General features: G+C 31.7%; 1 protein-coding gene, 1 long non-coding RNA gene and 1 pseudogene across 3 annotated transcripts; 1 reads left to right on the top strand and 2 right to left on the bottom strand.

Moving 5' to 3' along the window:
• Positions 1-14,460: 14,460 nt before the first annotated feature.
• Positions 14,461-15,203, bottom strand: LOC145068979 (uncharacterized). Its single transcript, XR_013689195.1, has 2 exons — positions 15,101-15,203; positions 14,461-14,884 (listed from the first exon to the last, which is right to left on the bottom strand). It is a non-coding gene; the product is annotated as an uncharacterized LOC145068979 (long non-coding RNA).
• LOC145068978 (FkbM family methyltransferase) lies at positions 14,558-16,764 on the top strand. Of its 2 annotated transcripts, XM_079015945.1 has the most exons (4): positions 14,558-14,860; positions 15,124-15,217; positions 15,307-16,060; positions 16,184-16,764. In XM_079015945.1, the coding sequence occupies exons 3-4, from the start codon at positions 15,452-15,454 to the stop codon at positions 16,538-16,540; spliced, it is 966 nt and encodes a 321-aa protein (XP_078872071.1). In that variant the 5' UTR covers positions 14,558-14,860; positions 15,124-15,217; positions 15,307-15,451; the 3' UTR covers positions 16,541-16,764. The 2 variants fall into 2 exon arrangements, with proteins under 2 accessions (XP_078872071.1, XP_078872072.1); XM_079015946.1 differs by lacking the exons at positions 14,558-14,860; positions 15,124-15,217 and having other exon boundaries at positions 15,291-16,060.
• Positions 16,765-20,873: 4,109 nt separating this feature from the next.
• The window catches only part of LOC145067139 (polyadenylate-binding protein 2 pseudogene), a 1,156-nt pseudogene continuing 841 nt past the window's right edge, over positions 20,874-21,188 (bottom strand).

The raw sequence follows: 21,188 nt of genomic DNA, 5'->3' as shown, positions 1-21,188 counted from the left end.
AGCTTGTGTAGTTTCCCGTGAATTACAATCGAATACTTTTAGATAAGTATCGAAGGGCTTCTTTTAAAAGATATTTTGGATTGGTTTCAAATTTCATTACATATCAGCCTTAACATAAGGTGAGAAATTGTAAATGAAATTACTTGTTTGACCAGTGTAGTCAGTGACAAGTTTGCTTTTGAAAATATTTATCATGACTAGGATTTGCGAATAAAACTCACACAGAAATCATATTCATAAAAAAATTTGTTCTGGATCTTGTTGGGTAACAAACATCGTGGGTTGCGAATATTTGATCAAGACCACACATGCGAATTGAATATGATTTGGAGTTTCGAAATTTTGGTACTAAAACAAAAGTTTCGTTAAAATCTGGAACGATGTTCCCCGTCAATTCCTTAAGGTTTATGATGTTTGGGTTTCACTTCCATCACGGTCTCATGATGTAGATCATAAACACAGACTTGTGATTTATCTAGGTTTTGATTGGTTTGATCAAAGACCTCAAGGACAAATCTCTTCGAAAATTTAGATTGAAAGAATTGTTTGGTATAAAAAGATTGGTTAAGAATCGAAGTGTACCTCTATTATAATGGACAAAACAGAAAACTCTTAACTTCAATGAAAAGAGTAAGGTAGCTCAGTTGACTGATGTGAATTTAAGCCTGATTGGGAAAAACCCTTCGTATGAAAGATTCATTAAGGCTTTCAGTTTTCACACATCGAGTCTTGTTGAGGCTTTTGGTCTACATACAGCAGCATGCTTCTAGGGACATCCTAACTAGTTTCAAAAAAAAATTGATACCTTCCCGTAGAAACATATAAGCATGACCTCTTCGCATTAAGCCATGTACTAAACTCACAGCACACAATGTTTAACGAACAAAGAAAACAAAACTATTTTTGTGATTTTTGAATTTTTCAAAATTAAAAAAAAAAAATAACAAAATAAAATCTTTTTGGATTTTTAATTTTTCAAAAACAAACATGAATAAACATAGAATCTTTTTTTTTTAAATTAAAAACTACAAAATGAATCGCAAACCTAACCTTAGTTGTTATGATCGCAAATGCGAAAAGATGTGGATGCGAAACCTCTGAATGAACAGTAACATCTGAACAATTTTGACTCATAAGTGTTGAACGACACTTTCATGTTTGAGTTTTTGGAATTGAATTCACATCAATCATCCCCAACCCTGCTAAAATTCTAACAAATGATTTTTCGTCAAGAGGTTTTGTAAAAATATCAGCAAGTTGTTCAATTGATTTAACAAAATGAATTTCAATATTCCCATCTTCCACATGATCTTTGATAAAATGATATCGAAGAGCAATGTGTTTTGTCTTTGAATGTTGTACTGGATTATGACAAATGCGAATTGCACTTTGCGAATCACAATACAAGGGAATCTTTTTCATGTTTATTGCATAGTCACGAAGTTGACTCTGAATCCAAATAATTTGCAATGTGCAAGCAGCAGCAACAATATATTCAGCCTCAGCAGTTGATATAGCCACACAAGTTTGTTTCTTCGATTGCCAACTCACCAACTTCCCATCCAATAGTTGACATCCACCACTCGTACTTTTTCTATCCAAAGTACATCCTCCTAGATCAGAATCTTAAAAAGCTTGAATGAAAAACCCTGTTTTCGAAGGATACCAAAGTCCTAACGAAACTGTTCCATTAAGATAGCGAAAAATATTTTTCACTGCAGTCAAATGAGGTTCTCTGGGATTAGCTTGATATCTAGCACAATTGCAAACCGAAAACATAATATCAGATCTACTTGTAGTTAAGTACAATAAAGAACTTATCATGCTTCGATAAAGTGTTAAATCAACAGCAGGAGCATCTAACGAAGGAGTTAGTCTTGTTCCTACTGCCATTGGTACTCTTAGTTTTGTGCTATTGGTCATTCCAAACTTTTTCAAGCAAGTTCTTCGTATATTTTTCTTGATTGATTAAGATTTCATCCCTGTTCTGTCTTATATTCAATCCAAGAAAATTATTAATTTTTCCCATATGCTCATTTCAAACTGACTTTTCATTAGATTTTCAAATTCAATTGACAATGCTGGGTCAGTCGAGCCAAAAATAATATCATTAACATAAATTTGAACAAGCATTAGATGATTCCCAAGTTTCTTGCGGAATAATGTGGGGCCTACTGATCCTTGTTTAAATTTAGATTGTTTCAAGAAATTTGTAAGTGTTGCGTACCAGGATCTTGGTGCTTGTTTTAATCCATATACAGCCTTATCTAGGATGTAAACATGATCAGGATGTTCATCGTTTATAAACCCTGGTGGTCGTTCAACATACACTGTTTATTCTAGTTCTCCATTTAAGAATGCACACTTAACATCTATTTGATAAACATCAAAGTCTTTGTGAGCTGCATAAGCTAAAAATATGCGAACTGCTTCAAGTCTTGCAACAGGTGCAAATGTTTCTTCATAGTCTATTCCTTCTTGTTGCGAATAACCTTTAACCACTAGTCTAGCTTTATTGCGAATAATATTGCCATCTTTGTCAGTTTTATTTTTAAAAATCCATTTTAATCCGACAATCGAAACATCAGAAGGTTTAGAAATTAATCTCCAAACCTTGTTTCGTTCAAATTCAGCCAGTTCAGATTGCATAGCAACAACCCAATCTGAGTGTTCCATAGCATCCTTCACTGTCTTTGGCTCTATTTTCGAAATAAAGACATTAAACATACATAGTTCTTGGTTTGCATTCAGTGCCTCATTTTTCGCACGAATTTGAGCTCTTGTCAACACACTATCTTGTGGATTTCCAATTACCTGTTCTTTTGGATGATTTCTTGTCCATTTCTCAAGTGGTGGAAAATTAGGATCAAATTCCAATAGTGCATCTTCATACATATCTTCATTTTCAGATCCTGCAACAGAAATTTTTTCATTTAGTTCATGAAACTCATCATTTTCATCAAGATTAATTGTCTCTGTTTCATCATGCTCCCCCTCAACATGATGTTCATCTTGATGCTCCCTCTCAAAATGATGTTCCTGTTGATTTTGCGAATGCTCCCCCTCAACTTGATGATTCATATTTTCATTCTCCCCCTCGAAAGTTGACTGACAATCTTCATTGTTGATCGTATGCTCCCCCTCCATACGAACATCAGGCACCCTTTCGCAAGATATTGACCTTGTAGTAATTGTCGAATCATCAGTATGTTTTGAGGATTCTGATGTTTGATTGTCAGGAGCATTATTTTCCACTTCAATTGTCCTGTCAGGTATTCCGAAAATTAAGTCATAATCAAAATCATTTATTTCAAAATTATCAATTTGAGTATTTGAATCAACAAGTATTTATGTATTTTCAAATTTACTATCCGTTTGTTTAAGATAATAATCATCAAATGTTAAATTAAAAGTTTCTTCAACTTTTCTAGTTCTTTTGTTAAGCACTCTGTATGCAACTAAATTCTGCGAATAACCTAAGAATATGCCTTCATCAGCTTTAGCTTGGAACTTGGACAAAGTATCTTTGAGATTCATTATAAAACACCTGCAACCAAAAACATGAAAGAATTTGACATTAGGTTTCCTATTATTGATTATTTCATATGGAGTAACATTGAATCTTCGATGAATGAATGATCAATTCTGAGTAAAACATGCAGTGGAAACTGCTTCAGCCCAAAGATATTGAGGTAGATTCGTATATGTTAACATGGTTCTGGCTGCTTCGCATAGAGATCAATTTCTTCTTTCAACAACACCATTTTGTTGCGGAGTATATGGTGATGAGAAATTATGCGAAATGCCTTTGCTTGTGAGAAAAGAATCAAAAGTTTATTTTTAAACTTAGAACCATTATCACTTTTAATTTTGCGAACATTCTTTTTCAGACTTAGCTCAATCTTTTTGATAAAATCAATCATCGTCTGAGCAACTTCAGATTTTAACCTGAGAAAAAATACCCATGTGAATCGAGAAAAATCATCTACAATAACTAAAATGTACCGCTTTTTATTGATTGTAGCAACAGTCGACGGTCCACATAAGTCAATGTGAAGAAGTTCCAATGGTTCTACAATTTTTTAATCGATCACAATCGGATGACCTTTTCTATGTTGTTTTCCTTGTTCGCAAGCTGCACACAGAGAATCATTGTCAAATTTTAGTACAGGTAACCCTCGAACTAAATCTTCAGTGACAAGTTTGTTAATATTGCGAAAGTTCAAGTGTGACAATCTTCTATGCCAAAGCCAGCTGACATCATTAGATGCTTTTGATAATAAACACACAGCAGGTTTTCCCACAATTGGTTTGATGTCCAGTGTAACATATCACCATATCTTTTGGATTTGAGAAGTACTTCATTTGACTTCGCATTTGAAATGATACTTTCTTCTTCATTAAATACAACTTGGTTTCCAGTACCAACAACAAGTTGTGACACACTTATCAAATTATGTTGAAGTCCTTCAACATAAGCAACTCTGTTCACAGTGAATTGTCCATTTGTGACTTTCCCATAGCCTTTCACTTGACACTTGTGATTATTCCCAAATTTGACTACTCCTGCATTTTCCAAGCTTCTATAATCTCGCAAGTTTTCCTTTCTTCCAGTCATATGACGAGAGCAACCACTATCAATATACCATTTCGTATCATATTGCTCGTCACACATCACCTGCATTTATTGGAAAAATTTAGGAACCCAAGACTTGTTGGGTCCATCATTAGTAGAATGAAACAAATTCTTTGAATTTAAAAACCATGTTTTCACTTTGTTTGTGACAAAATCCATTATATCAACATCATCAGATCTAGACATTGAAATATAGTTGTTCAATAGTTTTGGATTTCCATTGATTGTAATCTCATCCTTCACAACATTCGCATTTTTTATAACTGGTTTCCATTTTTGAACCGGAACTTGCGAATTATGAGATGTTGAACTAGTAGTGGAAGAGTTATTTGCGAACTTGTCAAATGCATTCTTGATTTGTTGCTCTGAAAACATCCCACTTTGATATTTTCTTCCTTTCCCTTCAAACCAACGATTGATCGTACTTACATCAGATTTTCCTTTTGTATATGAAACTTTGGTCGGTTTTGAGACTGAAGGATTTGGAAAATTTGGTTGTTTTGGTGAAAATTTCACTTTTGCTTGAGTTGAATTTTTCAAACTTGATGAAGTATTCGTGAATTTGCCAACATTTTGAAACTTTCGATTATTTACAAATTTTTGCGAATTCTCAAATTTTCGATTGTTGTCATATTTGCGAACATATGGAATTTTGTCAACAAAATTTATTGGTTTATGAAAACTTGAATCTGATTGTTTATTTTTGCTTTGAAATTTTGATGATGTTGTTTTTGAAATTTGTTCTTTTTCAGCTCTTGGTTTGTCATTAGACACAACTTGCCAGAAAATTGCTTTTCTTGCTTTTCTTTTTGAAACATTATTTTCTGTTGAATAATTTCCAACCATCAATCTGAATTCATGAGAATTTAATTTTACTTCAGCCTTTGGTTTTTCAACTTTTTCAAAATCTTGATTTGCTTTTTCACCTTTAACCACCCATTTTTGTAATGACTTTTGTTTTTGAAACACATAAGGATTTTGAGTTAAATTGTTTTCTTCTGTGTTTTGATTTGCAAAAAAACCTTCAGTAGTTGACCATAGATTATCTTTTTCAATCATTTTGTTGAATTCAAGATGAATTTTCTCAGCATTTCCAGTAGTGACAAAAACTTGATTTGGAAAAATGGTTTTATCAATGCATACAAAATTTGGATATACCACAGTGTTGGTTTCCAAATAATGTATGCATTTGTTATTTAAAATTTTGTCAAATTCTTTTGTATTCTCAAACACTTGATCAACCACAACTCGTGGAGGTATTTCATGTGAATCTTTCACTTCTTCTTTGTTTTCATCATTATCATCAGATTTCCAGCTTTCAACTTCCACATTATCAAACTTACAATGTTGTGAAGTTGAAGGTTTATCAATTTCATCCTCTACTATCGAATCAACTATAATTTCTTTACCTTTGATCTTAGATGTGATATTAATGATTGACAATTGAGAACAATCAACCTCTTCTTCCTCTTCTATCTCACTGATTTCACTCACATTATCTGAATTGTCATCAATATCAGCATAATTGAATTGAGAGGCAAGAGTTGAAGTTTCTGTTTTCTTTAAGATTTTCACTTGTTCACTCTTTGTCAAACTTTCATTGACAATTTTAACCAACTCATCAGCATTCAGAAATTCATCAATTTTGACAATACCATATGGATATCTATCATCAGGTATTTTGTCAAATTGAGCAATTGTACTTTCGCAATCATAAGAAACAACATCAACTTTTTCACGTTCATACTCAAGAAAAGGTAAAAGTTTCCTATGTTGTTCTTTGCTAATGTCAGAAGAATGATGTAAAGCAGTTAATTTTGCATACAATCATTTGGCAGAATTACAATATATGTTCCTTTGTGCTAGCAACAACCTAACATCATTTGTAAGATTATTCCTATCACAATCTACATTTTTGATCTGCATTTCAAGTTTTTCTACTCTACTCCTTTTTATTTCTAATTCTCTTCGTGTCTCACCTAGTTGCATATTTAATTTTTGAGCTTCAGTACTAGCATACACAATAACAAAATCAAAATAAGCCACAATATCATCAAATGAAATGATTTCAGCATCATAAGCAGATAATGGAATATTAAAATATTCAAGTATTGCACGTACCTTGGTGGTCATGGGTGATTTGTTCGTGGATTTGGATACGAAGCATCTCCCTGAAATGTCCTCTTCGCAATCTTCAAAACTTGCGAACATGGCTCCATGTGTGGGATGCCTCATTTCTTCATCATCAGATCCTGATGACCAGATCTGATACGTTCCACTCTCTTCATCAGCAGATTCACCCTTCGCAACTAGAGACACTCCTTTTGTCTTAGCACGCAACTCTTCAATCTTTTCATAATAGTATGCTTCATCTTTAACTTTTTCTTTCTTCTCTTCTTTCTTTCGCAACATGCAATCGGCTGCGAAGTGATTCGCACCATTGCAGTAGTGACAGTAAATTCCTGAGTCACCTTTTAGCTTTTTCACTTCTTTTGCATCTTTTTGTTTCTCTTCAGCTTTCTCCATTATCTTCCTCTCCTCTCCTCCAATTTTTGTGACTCCACTTTTTGCATCACTAGCCTTTCCTTTTGGATTAAAAGGCTTTTTGAAAAACTTCTTAACTCTGTTGTTTGAGTAGAATGCCACAGCTTCATCATCAGAGTTCATCAAAAATCCTTCATTATTTGAACCATCTTTTTCATTAACATCAACTTCTGATACCTTTGAAACAAGAGCCAAAGGACCTCCAATACTCTGTTTTGATTCTTCATACATTTTTGAAACTTCACTTTCATGTGTTTTCAGCTGATTGTAGAGATCATTCAAATGAGTTGTATCAAAACTCTGTTGATTCTTAATCATCATGCTCACACTTCGCCATTCCTTGCGAAGGCCCATAATGAAAGTTAAATTGAACTCCATGAGAGACTTAGTGATTCCATACCTATTGCAGCGAAACATAAGCTCATTCAGACGATCATAGTAATTTTCAAGAGTTTCAGCATCCTTTTGTCTGAATCCCTTCAGTTCAACTAGACATTGCTTCACAGAGTTGATCTTCATCTTTTCGCTACCTTGATACTTTTCTTTTAGAGTGTTCCAGATCTCCTTTGCTGTTTTACAACTACGAATGTAATTATAAACCACAGGAGGAAGAGCACCTCTTAGTTCCCTCATGCACCTCTTTTCATTATTCTTCAACCGTTTTTGTTGATCAGCAACTTCAGCAGATGCAGTAGATGGTCCAATTGGTTGAACATTAGCAGGAGCTTGCACTGTTCCATCGATACAATTCCAAAGTTCTTCATCAATTTCATTTAAGTAATCTTCCATTCTATCAGTCCACTGATCATAGTATTCTGGAATTAACATCGGAATTTTGGTTGAGGAACCAAGCAAGTGAGAGAAGGAAGTCACTGTATTCATGTTGAAGTTCGCCATTGATGAACACATAAATTTTCAGAAAGCTTGAAAAACTTGATCAATTTGAGAATTGATCACCAATCACTGATCGATTACTCGACTAAACAATTCAAAGACAGAATCAATTCAAATCTGAAGATCAAATTTGATTTTCAAAACCAAAATGCACGGAAAATTTTGAGTAAAGTTGCAACTCAAAAAGCAAATGATTCTAACACGAAAATCAGATCGATGCAGTTTGAATTCTGCTCTGATACCAATTGAAGAGAATTGTTATCGAGATTTACGAAAGCAAATATGATTTGATTGATTGAAAAGTAAGAACACGAAGAGTAAATATTAATCAGATCTTATATTGATGAAGACTGATTACAGAATAAGCAGAAAGGATATTTGTGTTTCAGATAGTTATCCTCTACTTCTATCCTCAGTCCCTATTTATAGGGAACCTGAGTGTACAAAAAATATACTAAGTCTAAACAATACACTTCGCACAAAATTGACTTAGTAAAATAACATAAAGATGCGAAACAAAACAAACACACTATTCGACTTTTATAATTTTGCTTCTACACAATCTGTGTCTTTATTGTCATTAAAAACATTCCTTATATAGGAAAAGGAGGTACATCGTACAAACAACATTTCATACTTAGGACGGGATAATAAACAACTTCTGACATCTAATTATCCAACTGATACAAAAAGCTAAGTCCTATGAAATGTTACATCACACAAAAGACAAGAAATAATAAATGCATACAGACAATCAATCTCGGGTCTTAGCTCCATCTCGAAATGGTCTTCACCTTGGACTCCATCTCTACTTCAGAACTTGCTGACTTTGGATACTTGTGATTGCTAGAGGTTCACTTTTAGGTTCCAAAAAAATGATCTATAGAATAATGTGTCTTAGGTTGCCTATCTAGATTACTTTAAGGTTTGTTTCCGACCTAGAATTAGGAAATTTTATGTGTTCAGGTTTCTAAACGTTTAAATTATGGTATTATAACTAACATATAACTTTTCGGAGTGATAAGGAGGATTACACGTCTAAACCTTCCCTGTCTATATTCTTGTCTTAGTATACTAAACGCCAATTGGGTAAATAGAATGACATGGTGAGGACAAAAAGCATATTAGGAAATGCTAATGGGAACTAGTAGCCTGAGCTACGAGTGATTGAGCGTGCACCAGAGGTAACAACTACACACAAGCCAATCACGATAACAGGAGTACATGCAATGATGCGGATGATGCTAGACCATCAAATGGAGGAGAAAATGCCTCTAATTCGGGAAAATGAAAGAGAACCTACTCCACCTATTGTGCAACGAGAGTTGGAGGGGGAATAGTTAGAGGAATGAAATTAGAGCCGGATTGTGAGTCAAGTTGAACCCTGAGTGATAAGGATAAACAATTCAGACAGAGGGATTGATAAGGATGAGTGTAAGTATAAGGACTTCATGGGTACCAAGCCACCAAGTCTTCCGGAAGCTCAAAGCCAGTAAATGTTATGGATTGGATCTCTGACATGGAGATGGTATTTGAGAGCTGCAATTGCATCAATAAGCAGAAAATCGTCCTTGTAGTCAGGAAACTGAAGACCAGATTTCTAAGTTGGTGGAAGTTGTTGGCGGATACAATGCCACAGGGAGAAGCCATGAGGATGTCTTGGGAGCATTACGGGAGCAGTTGAAGATGCAGTATTTCTCGGAAGTGGATCTGATAGATATGAACAATGAGTTTCATAACCTGAAAATGGGGAAGATGAGCGTTGACGAGTATGCCACCACATTCACCGAGAAGATGAAGTTATTCCCCTACTTGGTGCCTACTGAACTCTCCAATATAGAGAGGTTTTCTAACAGATTGTTGGCGAACTTTGGTCCAACAGTGAAAATGACAACTACTTTGAAGACGACCATCAGGGTAGCCAAGAATGTGGAGACCCAACTTCGGGAAAAGGTCTGGAGAAAATGGAGGTTGGGGAGAAGATAAAGCTAGAGGGATCTTCAAGATCCGATAAGAAAGGAAGATTCTTGAAGTCCAACCTGGAAGAAAAAAAGTATAGGGGTAGTGGTGAAGCCAATTGGTGTGAAGTGCAATAAGAATCACTTTAGGATACTATATATATATATATATATATATATATATATATATATATATATATATATATATATATATGAATTAGAAGTCCTTTGTGAACACTAATGGCTTTTCATTGATTACAACTCCCCTATAAACAGTACATTGTTCTTATTGGTCAATTGTTTTATAATTTGTCTGTATTTTATTTGTTTTCCCCTTTTGGTTTATGAAAGTTTACCCTGGCTCTTGGTTTTGAATCTTCCCTATGCACTGTTGGCGTAGGGAGATCCACCGGCTACGTGTTTTGATTTAAATATTCTTTTATTATTGTCTAGTCACCCAGTCGCCGCCTCTTTCTCTCCCTCACCGCCTCCAGTATTTTCCACTATCTTCTCGATTTTGTTTGCCTCCTCTCAAACGACGAACAAGTCCTTCCTCCTTCCATACAATGTCAAACTAGTTCCCTCCACCGGCCAACACCTCTCCCGCTGCCGCCTCAAGGAGAGTTGTCGACCTAACTATCCGTCTTTGGCCCAATAGTTTGTGATATTGGCTGTTTTATCCCTCCACCGCCCATATCATCCAATCAGATGATGTTATATATTTTGAGGGTTTTTTCGCCTGCTCTACCACCGTCTCCATCGCCTCTCTATCTTCTCGATTCCGCTACTTCTTCTCATTTTGATTAGGGATATACCTCTGTCTGCTTTCGTTTTTACTCACACCCTTCGTTGATGGAGGGCCTAAGTCCTCGATTTCCCGTCTTCAGTGGCACGTCTCCAATTTTTGTTGGTCTTCAGTTGTGGTTATAAGGAGCCCTAAAGATGATTTCTCAGACAAGGTTAGTAACTATTACAGTTTCTTCAAACATTTCCACTATTTTAGCCATCGATTATTTCAGGCACTGAACTCCTTTGATTCTCCACAATTTCGTTGATTTCGTGTTTGTTATAGGTGGAAGAGAAGCAACACGACATCATCAAAATTACATAGAAAGGTTCGAGATTTTGTTTTTTTCTTGATGAAACCGCTATCTCTCCTTTCTTCAACTTCTCAAATGCGAGTAATGTTCTTCCCGCTTCATTCATTAGTTTTTCTTTCTTTGAATCTTCAAGAAAATGGATTTTTGTAGAAAATTCTAATTTCGGTTTTGAATAAAATTATCGGATAGAAATGATATTTTTTTTTTCATTCAGAACAATCTAACAATTTATTTCAGAACAATCTAACAGTGATCCAACAAAGAAGCTTCAGTGAAGGATACTAATTCAAAATTATTCTCTTTCATTTATTGAAGGTCATATTTGATTTTCTAGGTTTATGTTTTCCTATTTTAGGTTAAAATGATTATGTTGTTGAATCCCATTTCATGAGTTTTAACGACAGTATGATCGATTGAAGAGGCACACCCACCTCCTCATCTGTAAGTTTAAAGTTACAAAAATATTTACATATTAGTAATTTTTTTGAAGATTTATGGACCTAGTTTAAGCAGTTGAAAACAAACTCATTTGACTAAAAAAGTCACAAAGTTTACGATTTTTAACTTCTTATATCCCACTTTCAATGTTTGATAATTTTTTTCAGGGAGAAGATGAACCTTTCAAGCCTTACCCTCACCAATATCCTTTTTGCTACTCCATTAAGAGAGCTTCATCGTACATCATCGTTTTGACTTCATATTCCGCTTATGGTAACACCCTAAATTCCATATTTTATTTTTATCAATTATATAAAATCATAAAATGCAATACAAAATATTTGCATTTGTTCATTCTAGACATGGTCCCTGTTATAGCAAACAATTACATAAATGGTCCCAGTGAGTGACAATTAAATATTACAAAACAGTGATTATGACATTAAATTGTTACATCAATGGTCTGTGTGACTGTATACTATTACAAAAACCAAATTTGTAACAGTTAACTGTGACAGAGACCATTTCAATATCAATTTACTCCCACATGGACGATTGTCGTAACAATTTTATAGTCAAAGGGTCCATTTAGGAAGTTGTAAAATGTGACGGAAACCATTTATGTAACAGTTTACTACAGAGACCATTTTCTGTAACTGTCTGGTAAAAGAAGTACTACAGAGACCATTTCTGTAACTGTATGGTAAAAGAAGTACCACATGAACCATTTATGTTGATGCAAATTGTACCGAAAACAACATTATAGTTTAAATTACAACTTCTGATCACTCTTTGAGTATGTTTATAATGATTATATGTTTACATAATTTTTAAAATGGTTATGTATTTTAAATAAAGTTATTTAATTCATTATTAATATGCATCATGATACAAATATATTGTCATTTCCTCATATTACTACAATGTAAAATTATAATATTTCTTACTAACACAATTTACTTAATATGCAGAAAAATGTTAATTTTGTAGTTTTATGTATTTTTCATGCAGTATAAGAGTAAGAATGTTATTTTCAACAACATAATAGCATTTTTAATTGATGATAGTTTTTAATTCATTAAACTTAACTAATTGTGAAACACCACATTTATGTTAAATAGTTAGTACTTTATTCATTTCGTCTGCATCTAAGATATAACGAATCAATTTCTTACTAAAAATATATTTGAATTTGTTACATAAACAATATGCAACCTGTTTGTTTTTATGCTTCAAAGAGAAACGTTTTTGGTTTATAACTTTTTTCCCTTTTGGTATCCTCTTAATTATTATTTTTTATTGCATAACAAGCCTAAATTGTATTTTCTGTATGCAAGTTTCTCCAGCCTGAAACATTCTTCACAGTGACATGTCTCAACTGATGTAAGTAAGCAACATGCATATATGTTGTTCTTTTTCTGTTTTTGTTAATTAATTTTTCAGATTTCTTCCTTCTATTTCAAAGGAAATGGCAACGGAGTGAATTAAGGAATGTCATTTGTTTGGAATCAATTGAAGCCTTCCAACCCCGCAAAACAAAAACCTTCACTAGTTAATTTATTATATTATATGTTATTTATATTGGTTTGTTGATGTTGTGTAATAGTATAGCTAATAAGTCTTATAAAAGCAACATTGTTAATACATTAGTTTGTTTTGTTTCAAATAAACTTAAAATGGATGTTGATATCTAAATAATTTAATTTTATTTCTGAATTTGAACATATCCCTAACGCTTGTTGGACAAAGTTACTGTGACTCCCACCAGACTACCATCTACAATCATCCAACCTTCGTTACCAATTGGGGGCTAAAATAGAAAAATACGAAAATCATTTCATATTTCTTATCTAAGACGTGCCGGGTAAATGCAATATAGGGCTAAAATTTTAATAAAATAGTGTTTTACATATGGTCTCTTGCGATTTTAAAATCAACTATCTCTCACTTCCCGCACGTTACAAAACAACGAAATATTCACTAGAATTCGTACCACACAAAAATATAATTCAGTTCGTTTTATCTAACGATTAGACGAATAAAAAATTACAAAAACATAGTAAAACATGTTAGAAATCGTAGTAACTACGTACAAAACCGTAATCAAATTTACAATTTACATTGAAATAGTAAAAGAAATGACATATGCAATATGTGATTTCGTTTGTTCTAAAATGAGATTTTGTAGGGATCAGAAAATTATAGACACGAAACCGCATATTATATGTTTACCTTGCCTCAGTTGTTTGCAGTTTTGTGGGCTGTTTTTAAAAAAAACCCTAAAATTTGTTAGTCTGTTTTTTTGTAAATTTATGTTAAAAAAAACACCCTTTACTTTTAACACATGAACGTAGGGGTGTTTGTTTGGATGGATCGGTTTGATCCGATCCAATCAAGTAAATCCAAATTGATTTCGGTTTTCAAAATATGGATCCGAATTGTCCAAACTAAATTCAAATCCGATCCGATCCGATCCAATTACAACGGTTTTTATAATTCGGTTTTCAAAAACCAAAACATTTTAAAACGACATATAATTATAATATTATCCAACTTTACATAAGAAGCAAAAACAAATAATTTATTTGTGATTTGAAATTTATAAACAACTAATAAGAAGATATATTATAGTTAAATATTTTATAGATACAAAACTTTTTAGAGAAATGCATATTAATGTTATTTTTATCGGGTGAAACATTTTGAACATATTTGAAAAAATAAATTACAAAATTAATAAATAATTATAGATATATATTTTAAATAGATATATAGTAAATGTTTATTCGGTTTTTTTGGACTATTCGGTTCTTATTTTATAAAACAAAACCAATCCGAAATCCAAAATAATAATTCGATTTTGTTGAAAACTAATCCAAAAATCCGAATATCCGAACCAAATAGTTCAATCCAAATTGTCCAATTGGATAATTCGGTTTTATCCGAACAGTGAAACGGTCATACATGAACGAATCAGCATACACAACCTCTTTCAAAATTGAATCCCAAACACCCCCTCAATTCGACACAAGATCGGATCAGCATTCATACCTTTTTTTTTCAAAAATTGAAACCCCATTCAATCAAATACTCTCGCTCCAGGAATCCTCTCTCTGAAACCCTAAAGCGGACGCCAACCAACTACTCACCATCTCCGTAGCTACCATCCATCACACCAACGCAACGCATCTCTGTTTCCTTCCCTCTCTGTCTCTCTCTGCATCAAAATCATCATCGACGGGTCCACCATCTGTCTTCATCAACCACAGCCGATTCGCCTCTCTTACACGGTGAGTGTAGATCCACACTATCGTCTGTAAAAAGTTCGGTGAGATTGGATCTTAGAAAAGTTAACTTTTTGTCTTGGTTTGATTGGTATAATAAAACTACTGTAATCGACTGGTTAATGGAACCCCTAAATTCTATAAGACGACTGCTATATACAAATAATATCAGTGGTCTAGCTTCCTATAACTCAATCGGGTGAAGCTTACAAATATTGGGTTTTAAACCTTACACCCTCTACTAACCTCAGTGGTGTTGAATCATGTAGGAGTTGGGTGAGTACTTCAATTGCAATTACACTACAGAAACAACAGAAGGGTATTTTGGGAACACGATTTTTAAGCTAAGTTGGGGAAGACGAGGTAATGAAAAAACAATTAAAGAATTGCGTCAAAAGGATAGGTATTGGATTGTAACTTGTACTTCATGCATTGAGTGTTGTACTATGCAGGGTAGCATACATCTCTTCAGATCATGTAAGAGCATCCTTTTCCACTCGCATTCTCAAGATCCAATCTTTCCATCTCCCTTAAATTGAATTCTTGAAATCGATCAATCAAAAACCCTAATTTCCTGATTCAAATTCCCAAACTTCGATGGCAAATGCTTGGAAGAAAGACCGATCCATTAAATTCGCCACCCCAAAAAGCATCTTCCTCCTCTTCTCCACTTCTCTCGTCCTCCTCACCTTCTTCTACCTCTGCACTCACACCACAACCTCATCAAACCCAAACCCTAATTTCAAAACCCTAATAAATCTCCCCAACTCACTAATCCAACCATTCGATTGCTACAAATCACCTCAATCACATCCAGTCATCGCAAACCTAGTTGAAGGCGTTAAGTATCCATTTCTCTACTCTCTATCTGATTTTGGAACATTACCTGATAAACCCCACAAGAACATCGTCCGGATCTTGAAAGGAAAGTTATTCAGAAGACCCGACATCTCTGTAACTGTTCAGGACTTATTGGAGAAGAAGAAGGCTGAAGGAAAAACCGGGATTTTCATTGATGTTGGAGCAAATGTAGGCATGGCTACCTTCGCTGCTGCAGTTATGGGGTTTAGGGTTTTCGCATTTGAACCCGTTCTTGAAAATCTACAGAGCATTTGTAACGGGATTTATTTCAATCGAGTTGGAGATTTAGTTAACGTTTTTGAAGCCGCTACTTCTGATCAAATCGGAAACATAACATTTCACAAGGTATGTTGACTATCGTTGTAATTGTTGAATGTTGATCATAATTCTATTAATTCATATCGTCTTTTCTTTCAAATACACAATTTGGGAATTTTGATAATTTGGGTTGTTTGGATTTGTTGTTAGTTGGTTGGAAGGCTTGACAATAGTGCAGTTTCAGCAACTGGTGCAAAGATGGCTTTCAAATCAAATGAAGAAATTGAAATGAAAGTGAGATCGATTCCTCTTGATAAAGTAATACCAGAGAATGAACACGTGTTGCTTTTGAAAATAGATGTTCAGGGTTGGGAGTATCATGTGTTGAAAGGTGCAAAAAAGTTGCTATCAAGAAAGAAAGGTGAAGCTCCATACTTGATCTATGAAGAAGATGAAAGACTTTTACAAGCTAGCAATAGTAGTTCAAAAGAGATAAGGAAATATCTTGGTGATCTTGGGTACACTCATTGTGTACAACAAGGTACTGATGCTCATTGCACTAAATAGAGCTATTAGTTATGAAACTTTATGATTAGATTGATTGATTATGGGGTGATAGAGTGTTTGTATTTGGTTTTTTGTGTAATTGTAGCAATTGATAGGTAGATGAGTGATGTAATTGATTTTAGAGGAAGTTGATTGGAATTTGGAAGTGATACGATTGTTTACAGATTGCACGAAATGTTTATAGACACTTCATCCTACTTAATAAATAAAAGTTTTTTTTGCCACTTGTCAAATTTTCTAGAGTTTTGTCTCATGTAATTTTGTGAGAGTTTTAGAATTATTATTTTTCACTTGTCATTTTTTGAGAATTTCCATTTTTTAAAATAAAATTTCAAATAAGGAAAGAGAATCATTCTATTAATTTGATAATAAAGTCTCATAAATACTCTAGATAAGATTTGATTTTTTTTATAAATGTTTGAAAAGATTACATATATAAAAGTATTATTCTATAAAATATTTAATGTTTAAATATTGATATTAAATTTTTATTTTTAATAAACCCGTGTAATACACGGGTCTCACAACTAGTTAGCGATATAAATTAAACAAAGTTAAGATATTGTTACAAAAATAAAGATTTATTTGAAGCCATTGAAGATGCTACATAAGCCTATATTACACTCGATTAGTTATATCAGTTCCTGAAATGAAGATATATTTTGGGTGTTACAATTGTTCTACACTTCTACTTGTTTTCTTGAAAAAGGATACAAACTCGGAGGATATTAAATAACTAGACCAATATTTGTACATTGCACACAATAAAACTATATAATTAATCTTTTTGCATATACATGTGAAATTAATAAGACATTAACTACAAAATAATAACTCATAGATAAATTTGTAATTATTTTGAATCATATTATAAACCATATAACTAACAAAATTATATTATTCAATAACATCTACATTCAGTTTTTTTGATTTAGTTCTACATGCAATTTTTTTCGATTTAGTATTACAATTTAACTTACTAATTGATTTCTTTAGAAATTACTTATTTACTCATTATCTTTTTTAATTCCGATCATCATGGTTAATTTTATATATGAACTATTGTTTGCCAGTTAATATATTATTTTTTCTGCAATTAATTAAAAACCATTTATTTGGAAAAAGTTGAATTATAATAATTTTATATATATATATATATATATATATATATATATATATATATATATATATATATATATATATATATATATATATAACCATTTTGAATTGTTTTGAAAAATAGTATTGAATATAGTTTTTAAGTTTAGTTTGTATTTTGATTTGTGTTTTGGATTTAACATAATATTTAAATTAATAAATAAGTATATTATAATAATCATTTTAAAATTTTACCAATAATATGATATCATTTTACATTTAATAACATATTTTAATTTAACAGGTTAGTTATATTAAGTTGGAAATTGAAAATTCATAAAGATTTCAAATGCATATGATGATAGGAAAAATAAATCTTTTATACTGTAATTAATTAGAAATCACTTATTTGGAAAAAAGTTCATATATATATATATATATATATATATATATATATATATATATATATATATATATATATATATATATATATTTGAAATTTCTTAATTAATTTGACCTTTTGTTCTACATTTACAATATTTAAATATATTTATGAGTTTATTTATATTTTGATTTATATTTTGGATTTAACATAATATTTAATGAATTAATAAGTGTTTTATAATAATCATTCTAAAAATCCATCAATAATAAGATAATATTTTACATTTAATAATATATTTTCAATTAATAAATAAATTATATTAAGTTGGAAATTGAAAAATTATAAAGGTTTCAAATGCATATGGTGATATAGAAAATATATATTTTTTTATAGTATAGTATGATGATATGATAATTTTTGTAATATATTATCTTGTTGACAAAATATCAAACAACAATATTCATGTAAATGGTGGAGTTAAGATAAAATAAATTTGTTATCTTTAACTTAACTGGATCAAGATTTCATGTTTGGGATTTGAGATAAAATAAATGGTTTTGGTTCGTATCTTGGCAATGACGGTATGAGGGTTTTCCTTCAATTGTAGTTTCTCGTTTCTACTGCTAGCCGGTTCTCTAAGCCTGGTAAGCCGACATTGAATACCTCTCATCATTGGGGTTGTTCGAAGTTGTGGTTGTCATCATTCAACCTTTTGGGGTTTGTGATAATTAAAAATAAAACAAAACATTTCATTTACAATAAAGCTATTCATATCGCATAATAAGGTAAATGATAGATTGTTATTTCACATTTATATTAAATGCCTTTGTAACTTTGTCATGACTTTTGCAATAGATTATGTCATATGGTACAAGTTAACTCTAGAATGGTCAAATGCTAAGTTTACATTACCATTATACTTGTTGCTTGTTGCATCCTACTAAAACTCCTCATATATTTATATAACTTTTAACTTAAGCATTTACACCATCTTTCTAGCACATATTCCACCTCTATGATATACTTTTTCATATGAAACTCTCTCTTTCTCTTGTGTCAATGAAGAAAAATATGTTTCAACTAATGTTGCTTCTTAGTTTGTTTATCGGTGTCGTTGCTTGGCCTATTGATGAATTCAACGTCTTTAGCTATGGAGCTAGTGGTTTTGGAGAAATCGATGATTCTCAAGCATTTGTAAATGCATGGAGAGATGCATGTAATGCAGGAACACAAAATGCAAGGGTGCTAGTTCCTCAAGGGACTTTCTTGTTGAATCCTCTCATGTTTAGTGGACCATGCAACCCGAAATCAAGATGTGAACGATAAGACTTATTTTTTTTATTTTTTATTTTTTATCTTCAACAAAATTAGTTGAAAATTGATAACTATATAAAAAAAGTTGCATTTTTATACATGTGAAAACCCAATCTCAAATCAAATATTTAAAGCATTTTTTGATGGGTTAATGAGGTAAAAAACAAACAAACTACGTGAGATGTTCATTACTTAATTCTTCATTAAAGTAATATAAATTTAAGTTTATTTGTATAAATTAGACAAAAATGAAAAAATAGTCTTTATGGTTGGAAAAAATTTATGGTTTTGGTCCAAATTTTTTGGTGATGTACTAGTGATCCAAAATTAGATATTTTTATTGGTTTTGATCACTATCAATTTAAAAAGACTATTATATCTCTTATATGTATATGAGTTAGGTTTAAATATTTTTACTATTTATTGTGTGCATGTAGGAGTGATTCTGGATCAATCATTTTAGTTATTTTAAGAAAGTAATTAATGCAAATTAAATGCTGAAGATTTAATTAATACTCATTATATCTTCAACATTTAATATGCATTAATTACTTTCTTAAAATAACTAAAATAATTGGTCTAGAATCAATCCTACATGCACACAATAGATAGTTAGAACAAAATAACCTAACCCAAATATATATATATATATATATATATATATATATATATATATATATAGGGTTAGAATCAAATATGAATCACAAATATTGTGTGAATGTATGACCAAATCTTAACCATTAGATTAAAAGAATAAAATGTTATAATCTTAGGGTACATCTTATTTACATGGACTAGCATATACTATATAATTACATTTAATTAAGTATAAAGGAAAATATGACATTTAATAAAGAGAGAGAAATTAGAATTATCTACATTTTAGGCAAGTAAGTTAAATTAATTAATGAAAATTAAATCAAATCTCATATTTTATTCAATGTATTTAAATTAAATCAGATTTTTTTTATAAAACGGCTGCATTCAACACATATTTTGATTCATTCATTCTTAAAGAATATGATTTCATTAATTAGTTTTTTGATTCTTTGATTCTAAAAGAATCCATTGAGTAATCTTAAAGAATATACCTCGATTATTAGACAATAACCTATCATTCCTTAAGAAAAATATATTGCAATACAATCTCTAATACATTCTATAAAGAATATGATTTCATTAGTTATTTTTTTGATTCTTTGATTCTAAAAGAATCCATTAAGTAATCTTAAAGAATATACCTCGAATATTAAACAATAACCTATCATTATTTAAGAAAAATATATTGCATTACAATCTCTAATATATTCTATAAAATGAGAATCATTTTTATAACACAAAACAAGAATATATACAAAAATTAAAAAAATATACATAACCTTTTATACTACATTTTATAAGAATTGTTATCATTTGTGAAGAATATACATAAAATTTATAAAATATAAAACATTCTTAAAGATTTTTTTATCATTCTAAAAGAATATGTTGTCAAATCTTTGCTTCGATTCCTCAATGACCATAGAAACGGAAAAACTAAAGTTGTATGGATTGTGATTTATCAACTGCCTCCTTCATACTCTGTTCAAATCTTTGCTTCAATTCCTGTTCCCTTTCGTATTTCTTCTGTGCTTTTCCAACATACCATTCTTTGTTATCAAATTTCTGACCATTAAGCCCTTCCACTGCTTTACCAGCATCCTCAACATTCTCAAAATTAACAAATCCAAAGCATTTGGAGTTCCCTTCAGCATCCCTCATCACAACAACACTTGTCACAGTTCCAAATTCACTAAATGTCTTGTTTAGATCATCATATGTTGTTGATTCGGACAGGTTTTTGACATAGAC

Source organism: Lactuca serriola, chromosome 8 (genome assembly GCF_051521515.1).
Source record: "Lactuca serriola cultivar US96UC23 chromosome 8, Lser_US96UC23_V15, whole genome shotgun sequence".
NCBI classification, from domain to species: Eukaryota; Viridiplantae; Streptophyta; class Magnoliopsida; order Asterales; family Asteraceae; genus Lactuca; species Lactuca serriola.
This window is presented reverse-complemented; position numbering and strand designations above follow the sequence as displayed.